General features: G+C 41.8%; 1 protein-coding gene across 1 annotated transcript in view; it reads left to right on the forward strand.

Moving 5' to 3' along the window:
• The first annotated feature begins 8 nt into the window (after positions 1-8).
• The window catches only part of dcaf11 (ddb1 and cul4 associated factor 11), a 12,389-nt gene continuing 1,717 nt past the window's right edge, over positions 9-10,680 (forward strand). Inside the window, exons 1-12 of the mRNA XM_085467788.1 lie at positions 9-196; positions 1,274-1,401; positions 1,983-2,101; positions 2,219-2,283; positions 2,478-2,578; positions 3,165-3,311; positions 7,599-7,653; positions 8,033-8,101; positions 8,305-8,362; positions 9,507-9,692; positions 9,870-10,023; positions 10,583-10,680. The exon at positions 10,583-10,680 is cut by the window's right edge and continues 55 nt beyond it. Coding sequence (XP_085323914.1) covers positions 9-196; positions 1,274-1,401; positions 1,983-2,101; positions 2,219-2,283; positions 2,478-2,578; positions 3,165-3,311; positions 7,599-7,653; positions 8,033-8,101; positions 8,305-8,362; positions 9,507-9,692; positions 9,870-10,023; positions 10,583-10,680 — 1,368 coding nt within the window. The remainder of the gene's footprint in view (positions 197-1,273; positions 1,402-1,982; positions 2,102-2,218; positions 2,284-2,477; positions 2,579-3,164; positions 3,312-7,598; positions 7,654-8,032; positions 8,102-8,304; positions 8,363-9,506; positions 9,693-9,869; positions 10,024-10,582) is intronic.

The following is a 10,680-nucleotide window of genomic DNA, read 5'->3' on the forward strand; positions in this document are numbered from 1 at the left end:
TTCAGTCTATGGGCTCACAGTCCAGTTCTGGGATGTCTGGTGGAAGGGGCTCTTCCAGTGGCAACCCAGGAGAGCAGTCTGAAGCGACAGAATCAAACCAGGGCGGCAGCAGCAGCCGAGGCCGCAGGACGGACAGGCAGTCTTCATCAGAGGAGGACGTTGACTTAGCAGAAGTGCTGGCTTACTTACTGAGAAGGTGAATTTCACAGTTAAAAACGCTCAAACTGATACCACGGAGGGCCTAGGTTTGTAGCAGAGGTACTATGGAGTTGTTTTGGTGAAAGTGGGCCATAACTAGCAGAAGTAAAAATGAGCAATTAATACATAAAAACACAAGTGCAATAAAGTCAAAGTCCTTCTAGTAGCAAGTCATACCATCGATCCACCACTTGTCTGAGTCATGGAGGCAGCAGTCTTAAGCAAGCGCTCCTCTTTCTAGCCGAGAGACGTAATCGTTATTAAAGACGATGACACTCAAAGCATTCCACAATTAAATCTGTGGGAGAGTTCTGCAACAGCCAAAATGTTGATAGAAGAAAAACTTGTTGGGGGCGAGGGAAGAAAGCTTTTTATTAACACGTGGCTGGTGATTCTGTGTGTGCAGTTTATACGTCCTGCTGACAACTGAAATTAAATTGGATAATTCTTCAAAATTACTGCCCAGAGGCATTTCGTGGTGAGGACTACATGTTTTTGGACTGCCCCGGGGACTTGTAGCATTAGTTCATTACTTTCTAATTTCTTGAACTCAGAACTAGGACAGAAGTCTTTGTCACATATGTGTGTAGTTGCTGCAGAGAAAATGACTTGTGTGTGGTGAGCGTATCGGGCACTTATTAAATGACATTTAGAGGCAAATAGAAGTAATGCATGCAGTATTCTATCTCGCTGCCAAAGAGCAAATAATTGAAACGTCACATCACATTCCAGCGCTGCAAAGCTAAGTGGGGGTTAAGGTTTTCCCATTTCAGTTTGGATAAGCTTGGAATTTTTTTGTATATCCCTCTGTAATAGTTTCTTTAGTGAACCGTGACATTGGCAGGGCCTGCTCTCGTGACCAGAGGGAACCGAGATCTGCAAGAAAAAACATTTGACATTTCTCACTTCTTTAGCGTTTAAATGTTGTCATTGCTACATGTTGTACAGCTGGACCATTTAGCTTTGGTTTCCACCTGTCAAGTCTTTTTTATTTTCTAGGTACATCTTTGCACTAGGGCAATAGATAATTGGATTAATCATAACTGATTAATTGACTGGTTGCTTGCATGTGCAGGGGTCAGGTAAGACTGGTCCATGGCAGTGGAGCCACAGGGCTGCAGCTGGTCCAGTCATATTCTGACTCTGATGAAGACAGCGATGGAGCCTGGGATGGACGGCTGGGTGACCGCTATAATCCACCAGGTAACCTCCCACTGACACAGGGCAGGAAAATAAGCAGTTTTTTTACTTTGTTGGTTTACTCTTCATTTATACCCTTAAATACATCGTTACAATGATCACATAATATGGAAAGCTAACAGATCTATTTAGAGTGCAGCCACTGCAGTGCAGAAATACACGTAATTACGTTAGGATGATGTCTTCTCTTTCCAAGTAGTGAAGCAGTGAATGAATGTCAGTAAGGTTTCATTTAGAGACATAATCGTGTTACAGTAATGTTATTGTCTTGTTTTCACTGCCATCCCAAAAATGTTATTTATGGAAACCTCAATTCAGTTTTTTTGTTTTCTAGAACTAGTGAGGCCTAAATACTGTTTCTTCTTCCTTTTGTGTGTTTCATCTTTTGCTCTCGTTGCATGTCTGTTCATCGTCTGTCAATCAGTGATGGATCAAACATAAAACAATGTTTCAGCTGTCAAATATTTCCATGGATTGTTCTCTCAAATATGTAGGACGGCTAATCAGAGCATGCCTGAAGTTCTGAGAGCTTGTTGTTGAATGTGAGCTCCTACTGAGGCTTGTTCTTTGTGTTCTGTCTTTAGTGGACACCCAACCTGACACACACGAAGTGGACCGGAGTGAGATCCGCACTCAGATCCTGCTGGCCACCGCCTCCTCTTCCTTGAAAGGCTATCGCAGTTTCACCCACATGCTAGCAGAGGTCAGACCCCAGAAATAAAATCTAAATGGAAAATAATTGCGGCAGTGCAGTCGTATTAGTTTTGTTTATAGAGTTCAATGAAGTTATGAAACTGCAAATAAATGTTTTTGTGTGCAGAGAGAAAAAGGCAGATGTAGAGGCTCCAGTTTTTCCCACGGAGAGTGCAGTCGTATCCGTACGCAGTAAGTAACTTTGGAGTATTTAAAATCTAAATTAGAATTAAATAGCAATTAGTTTAGCGTGATTAAAGCCTTGATTGGACCATTGTGCTCTGTTGGAGCAGAGGGATAGCTGCACAATTGCTGTGAAAATATACAATGCATTGGACATGAAGAAGACGAAATATTAAAATTGTGACCCCAGTGTTCTTCTGCAGTTTCCTGCCAAACTATGTGTCCCACAAGGATACATACCAGCAGAAAGCCTTCTGTGGAGTGTACAGCGAGGATGGCAACATGTTCCTCTCCGCCTGCCAAGGTAAATAGCACGATGTCCAACTTGAGGATCGAGAGGGGCTGAATCAGGTCTGATTTTTATTCTGAGTGTTTGTTTAAAGCTGCTGCGTGGATCACCAAATCATGCTGTGTTGTGTACAGACTGTGTTCAGGCGGAGGGGAGTATTATTGGACTTTTCTCATGTTCTAAAAAACAAATATCAAGCGCATCATCAGTTCCTATTTCCTGATTTAATGATTAATGAATGAAGTTACTGTTTTGTAAGCAAACTAAACAAGCGGAGGACAACATGTCTCACCACGTCTCACCTACGCTTGCCTAACTGTCACGACTATTCTTCTTGTATTATGTCTGTGTTAGTGATCAGCAGCAAGCCCTGAACAACAAACCAGAGGCTGGTGACATACACGTGTAAATGAGTCCTTATGTTAGTTCAAACTGATTAGTCTTACAGACAAAATGGAGAAAGTGAAATAAATCACTCTGTTTGTACCCAAGGAATAAATTAAAAAACAAACAACCTCTGAGGGACCTGTAAAAAAAACCCAAATAAAAACAAATGCGAGTCTTTGTATTTTGTTTAGTTTTGTTTTTTTTCTTGCTACAGACCAGAACATCCGCTTGTACGACACCAGTAGGGGGCGTTTTCACCTGTGGCGAACGGTGAAGGCCCGTGACGTGGGCTGGAGCGTGCTGGATGTCTGCTTCACCCCCGATGCACACCACGTGCTCTACTCTAGTTGGTCTGACTACAGTAAGGCTATGGGACTAGTAAAATTTTACGTGATGAAATGAGGAAAACAGTTTGCCATCATTAGAAAAACTAATTCTGTAAAGATTCAGAAAACCTATAAATCTTCAAGATTGGCTCTTTTCTTTTTTTTTTTTTTTAGTTGGGATTATAAATCCACTTTTCCTAAAAAAAAAAAAAAAAAATCTGGGACTGTTCGTGAACTGTAAATCAAACACATAAAAGGATATTTGTACCATTAGACAGAGCAGACACAAAAAATCTGAATATTAGGCTGGGACAGGTGCAGGTTTTTGTTTCTTTCTTATTTTTTAAACAACAGAGGGAACTTTTTAGAACTATAAAGCTATTCATTTTGAAAAAGTATTGTTTTATATTCTTGTTCAGTACAGAACTGTCATATTTTTCCCTTCCTAATGCGGCAGATGTTTATATTATATTATAGATGTGTGCAGAATGTGGTTTAATATTGATTCGCTGAAATCAGCAAGGTCTTTGCTGAAAAGCCCATGGCTACATAGCAGCATATATTTTTCCAAACCCTTACTGTTAAGCATTAATGGTGCCTTCACAGATGTGTAAGTTATCCAGTATTACCATCAAAGATGTTGCTTTTTGAACTGCCAAGGCAGATGATCCCTCTCCTTTGTGTCGTTGATATCCAGAAAGACTTTCAGAATCTGATTTGTTAGACCACAGGTTGTTTTTGTGGCTTTAAAGAAGAAATTATATTACATTTATTTTTAAAAATGTTCAGAAAAGAAAGTATTTTAAGGTACTAAATAAGAGTAAATAACACTTAGCTTTGCTGTATACACAGCTGCTTATTGTATTGGTGTGTCAAAATACATTCACCCACCACTTCATAAGCTATGCCTGTTCAGCTGCTCATTAACGCAAATGTCTAACCAGCCAATGACATGGCAGCAACTTGGTTCATTCAGGCATGTAGACATGGTCAGGGTGACCTGTTGAAGTTCAAACTGAGCATCGGAATGGGGAAGAAAGATAATTTCAGTGAGTGAACGTGGCATAGTTGTTGGTGTCACGCAGGCTTGTCTGAGTGTTTCAGAAACGGCTGATCAGCTGGGATTTTCCCACACAGGGTTTACAGAACATGGTCTGAGAAACTGAAAATGAGCAGCGGTTCTCTGGGTGAAGATACCTTGTTGATCTCAGAGAAGAGTGACCAGACCGTGATTCAAATAACCACTCATTACAAACAAGGTGTGCAGAAGATCATCGCTGAATGCACAACATGTTAAACCTTGAAGCAGATGGGCTACAACAGCAGAAGACCCTACTGCGTCAGTGCTGTCAGCTAAGAACAGGAAACACAGACTTACCAAATTTGGACAGTACAAGATTGGAAAATGTCTTAATGAGGAGTTTCACTTTCTGCCATCACATTTGTACGGCAGGGTTAGTATCATTGGTTCAAGCTGCTGGTGCTGCTGTAATGGTGTGTGGAATATTGTCTTGCTACACTTTGGTCTTCTTCCAGCAGGATAACATGCCACGTCACGAAGATTCAATAATGTCAAACTGGTTTCTTTAACATCACAATGAGTTCATTGTGTTCAAAATGGCCTCTACAGTTACCAGATCTCAATATGATGAAGCACCTTTGGGATTTGTGACAAATCCGCAGCAACTGTGTGATGCTGTCATATCGAGATAGACCAAAGCTTCTGAGGAATGTTTCCAGTATCTTGTTGAGTGTATGCCACAAAGAATTGAGTCATTTTTGAAGGAAAGATGGGATCCAACCCAGTTCTAGTAAGGTATATCTAATAGGGCTGCCACAAACGATTATTTTGATAGTCGACTAGTCACCAATTATTTTTGCGTTTAATCGACTAATCAGATCATGCATTCATTGGATGTACAGCTTATTGCACCAGCATGCATCTGCTCTTATATAACTATCATTAGCTTACAGCTAGTGTTTAAGGTCTGTGCTAACTAAAAATAAAGACAAGATGATAGTTTATTAAATTTTAATGAAATTTGCAGATTGTTTCGGTGAATTTTAATAAACTCCTTGCTATCTAAACTATAACAGGACACCGGAGTTTATTCTCCAGCATCTCACACTTCTGATAATCAGTTGTCTGCTTGACGTTTATTCAGCTGTGTAAAAACTATAACTTTAATCTCAGCCAAACCGATTTACTCAGGAACAAATAAAATAGAAAAAAAAGCCAAACAATAACATTTTTAAGTTATCTAAGTGACTTATATATCATGTTTAACCTGAGTAGCAAAAGACCCCGGTGGATTTGAAAACGATTTGGTGTTCTCACGGGCTCTAGTGAGCCTTGCCCTCGGCTAGCTATCGAGCTAGTGGGTAACAGACGTTTTTGAAAATGTGGTGTCTTGATAAACTGAGCAGATATTTGAGGTTTACACAGCTACATTCTCGCCTGAAAATATGTTAAACGTTTATTTTGTGACCCAGAAAGAATAACAAGAGTAATATTTAAACTAACTAGCTGCCGCCATTGTTGGAAACTGAGCTGGGCTGTGCTATGAATTCTGGGATACAGCTACTTCTTCTTCGGGGTTTAACGGCAGCTGGCATCCTTGTACATGCAGTGCTGCCATCTTCTGTTTCAGTCTGTTATTACACTCTTAAATTCTACTTATTCCTGCGTCTTTTGTGATCTTACAAAGCTTCAAACGACGCGTTGACTACTAAATCAGTCGTCGATGATTTTGATAGTCGATATCAAAATCGTCGACGATAGTCGACGTAATCGTGACTAGTCGACTAATCGTGGCAGCCCTAATGCAACTACAATTAGGGGTGGGTTTTAATAATCGATTCATCGATTAAAATTGATTCTGGCTTGGACAACGTGATATCGATTCATTAAAATCCTGAATCGATTTTTTTAATATAAATGTATTTTGCCCAAAATTCCAGAATCTCAGGTGAGACATCACAAAATTTTGACAACCACCAAACATTTAAAAGAGTAAATGAGAGCAGGAACACGGCTTCTGCACAAAGACGTAAACACAAAGCGCAGACCCACGGATCAGAATCAGTGAGATGTCGCCTTTCTCACCCGACGGCAGGGACACAGCCGGGGCTGAAAGCCGACAGCTCGCTGATTCTGATGTTTCGGCGGGTCCGCGCTTTGTTTTTACGCCCATTTTGCGCTGATTCTAAAGCTGTTAGTTTCATCTCTCTCCAAACAATATTGACCAAACCAGCAGCAAAAGAATATCCAAACTACGCTTCACATAAACATCGTCATGGACTCCCTCTTACTTTCACTGTTTTGCTTCTACCACAATAAAATCACACTTCATGCACAGCTCTCTCTCTCTCTCTCTCTCTCTCTCTCTCTCTCTCTCTCTCTCTCTCTCTCTCTCTCTCTCTCTCTCTCTCTCTCTCTCTCTCTCTCTCTCTCTCTCTCTCTCTCTCTCTCTCTCTCTCTTTCTCAGTGTTCAAGAACAGTTTCCCGTCTATCCCTGAAATCTGTTTTCTGCATTATTTGCTTGCTTGTTACGCACAAGACTACCGTTGTTTACAGCGCTGTCGGCCGATGTTTTTTTTCTCCTTTTACTTCCGAAAAGAAAACCTAATTTCTGCCGTTCAATAGGCTTCTGAACAAATTTTTAAACTTTTTAAAATTATACAAAATGCAAAACGCTTAGCCGTGTCTCTAATAAAACCGCTGTAACTTCAGAGGTAATGTTCATAAGTTGATTAATGGTTTTCTTTCGTTTTTGATGTACTGCAGAATATTTTTATAAAATCCCAGGCCAGGAAAAATCACCTTCATGTTTTTCTGTTTTATCTTCAGCTCCTTTGACACAAAGGCATCTGCTGTGATGCTCACACCTTTGATAAAGTCTGGAAAGTGTCAGCTTCCTTTTTATAGATACAAAAATATGTAAATGTCCTGATCTGAATTATAATATTTCTGACTGTCTGAGGCAAAATTTCCCAGATTCAAATCGATTTGAATTGAATTGAATCGAATCGTGGATCGACTCGATTCTAGAAATCCGTGACGATATTCAGCCCTAACTACAATGTAGTGTCTAAACATTTCTACAATAGAACAATGAAAGTAGAGCCTTTAACAGCATCACTTGTGAGAAATGTGAAGAAGTGAATAAATGAATCAGGAAGTGATTTCTTTCATATTGAAAGTGCTTTTACATTGGCCACAGCTTCCAGGAGTTTTTGTTTTGTTTTTAAGCAGCATATCAAACACGTTTTTAGCTGCGATGTTTTAGTCATACGTGTCTCTCTCTGTTCCTCCCCCACAGTTCATATGTGCAGTATAGATGGAGACAGTGAAAACCACACCGCCCTGGACCTCAAGTTAGTGTTTCCCCTCATAGTAACTTATAACATTACGGAGCAGGTAATCTATCATTCCTTACCAGCAGGCCCTCCTCTCCCTTCATTACCACCTGGATGAATGATGCTGTCAGAACTTGTCACCCCAACATCCATCCTCTCGCTCTGTGTGCGCTCCTTTTGTTAAAAATAGATCATTAATTCAACAAAGCACTGCCATTAAACTCACAGCTCTCCTAACAAAAACATTGTTTAAAAGGTGATGCTTGGTTTCATAAAGCCTTTATGTTATCCCACACCAAAAAAATAAATAAAGTAGATAGAGTGTGGTTGTAAATCAGCAATTGTGCTCTTACTGCAGTGTCCAACCTGTGTGTGTGTGCGCTGTTGTGCTTTGTAGTCCAGATGAGAGGAGGTTCTGTGTGTTCTCGCTGGCTGCGTCCACAGATGGCAAAGAGATCCTGGGAGGGTGAGTACAATTTGCTTTTATGTTTCAAGGCAGTGACTGACAGGGTTGAAATGAGTACTGAAGGCTCTTTATGAAATTTGAATTCAAGCACAACTCTGCTTTTCTTCCATTTGTTGGCGGTATATTCGAAATATGTTTATTAGAGCCTCAATTTAGGGGAGTTGTTTTATTCTTTTCTCAGCCTCTCTTCTCTCTCATTTCAGAGCAAACGACGGCTGCCTTTACGTTTTTGATCTTGAGCAGAATAAACGAATGTTGAAGGTTAGTGTGTCTTTGTGTGCATTTATGTCTTTTTGCTCGCGCGTCGCCTTGGCCGTGCCCGTTTCAGCGTCACGTCTGTCTGATTTGCGCTTCATCCTTCGGTCAAGGTTAGCCAGATGCAGCGGAGCAGAAACTACATAAAGTTTTACACCATCCTGTAGTCTAATATAGCAGCGAAGAGTCCAGCTCTGCCACACAGTGGGACGGTGGGGGTTAAACCTACCGCCCTCCCTCCTCCCATAACCGCCCCGTGCGCAGAAGTCAGCATTCGACCTCGACCATCTGCTTCGTCTCTGTCGTCCGCCGTTTCTCTGTCTGTCCCTCCTAATTACCTCAGTGTTGTGGTGTGTTTCTGTGCTTTTATCTCTCAACTTTTTATTAGTTGTTTGTACTTTCACTGTCACTTCCTCATGTGCAGCACTAGACTTTCCACGATTCAGTGCAGTGATGGGAAACTGAAGTCGGGGCATTTTGCTGCTGTGGTTCCGGTTAGTGTTTTTCCCCATTGGAGGGAAGGATTTCTGCAAATCAATAGAAAGCTGTTGAGGCTGATCTGTGTCTCACAATGAGACTGAATGGGTTTAGTGATTATAAAATGATGTGAATCACACGCTGTGGCCTTCATAGTAACCTGTTAGAGATGGACTCCACATCATTAAAACGGTAAATAATGAAATGTCTTATGAAAGAAAGCAGTTCAGTTGTTCTGCTAGAACCGCTCATCACCATGCTTCATGTTGAGTTATCCTTTCATTTGTGACACATCCTTTTATCTAGCGATTTATTTCGTCTTCTTGCACATATAAAGGACAAAACTAACAAACACTTGTACTGCTGTAATTACTAACAGCTACATCTTTGCATTTGGAGACTCACAACCATGCCGTGTGTATAAAGCCTGTTTGTAGCACAGCCTTTGAGGCTTATGTACTGAAAAGTCTGAGTTTCAGTGCGCAGCAGCCTTGAAGAAAAATGCTCCTTTCATTACTTCTGCATAGGCACAGACATGCATAAGTGCGCACACACACACACTTTTCACAACAACATGTAAATAGCCCACTTGTAAATAGCACATTCTTGCACACATGTGCACACGCTCCATACAGTAAACACTGACTCTTTCTTTTGCTGCCATCCTCATCAGATTGATGCCCACGAGGACGACGTGAACGCGGTGGCGTTCGCCGACAGCTCGTCCCAGCTGCTGTTCTCTGGCAGCGATGACGCACTGTGCAAGGTGTGGGACAGACGGACGCTGCGGGAGGACAGACCGCAGCCTGTTGGACAGCTGGCCGGCCACCGAGACGGCATCACCTTCATCCACAGCAAGGTGGGTGCGAGTGTGTGTGTGTCTGTGAGGGGGGGTCTCTCAGTAAAAAGTTTTCCAGTTACTTGGAAATGGTTTAAATGAGAACATTAATCGTACAGGATGTTTATTCAATCACATGTATTGTTCTAACTCTCAGATCTCGGTCTCTTTTTTTTTTCCATTTTGTCACGGTGCCAGGGTGACGCTCGCTACCTGATCAGCAACTCGAAGGACCAGTCCATCAAGCTGTGGGATGTCAGGAAGTTCTCGCCCAAAGAGGGGCTGGCAGCTTCCCGTCTGGCTGTCACCCAGCAAAACTGGGACTACCGCTGGCAGCAGGTTCCCCAGAGAGGTGAGGAGGGGAGGGGCCGAAGAAGGGCGAAAGGGAGGTACTCGTGGTAAATGAGTCAGAGGGGAAGTTGGAGGACGAGAGGAGGAGAGGTCACACAGAGGAGGAGATAAAGATGAAATGATGATATTAAAAAAAGAGAGAGAGGAGGCAGTAACAGGGAAGGGGTGTGTGTGTGTGTGTGTGTGTGTGTGTGTGTGTGTGTGTGTGTGTGTGTGTGTCGTGAGGATAAAAAGACTCTAAAGCCACACGTAGGGAGAGTGATTACCATTACAAGCCAAAGAGGAGGGAAGGAGTGGAGGAGAGGTGAAGGATAGGAGTTTGGATAATGAGATAGAGGAGGAGACGAGGCGGTAAAAAACTAAACAAAATGAAACTATCTAGTTCAGGGTGCAGTTTCTTCTAAGCTTGATATAAATCTACATGGTCTTTTGGATTAAAGTTGAGGACAAGTGTGAGGAAAGAGCATAAACAGTAAAAAAAAACATTTATAAAATGGAGAAATCCTTGTGCATCTTTTTGTTATTTAGCAGTTTTGTGTTTGTTTACTTGCTCCTCGCAGCCCTTAAGAGACACAAGCTGACAGGCGACACCTCAGTAATGACCTACCGAGGTCATGGCGTCCTCCACACCCTGATACGCTGCCGTTTCTCACCAGAG

The sequence above is a fragment of the Copadichromis virginalis genome, linkage group LG9, assembly GCF_057382275.1.
Source record: "Copadichromis virginalis isolate Kocher_CV1m ecotype Utaka linkage group LG9, C_Virginalis_male_GT1.1, whole genome shotgun sequence".
Lineage (NCBI taxonomy): Eukaryota > Metazoa > Chordata > Actinopteri > Cichliformes > Cichlidae > Copadichromis > Copadichromis virginalis.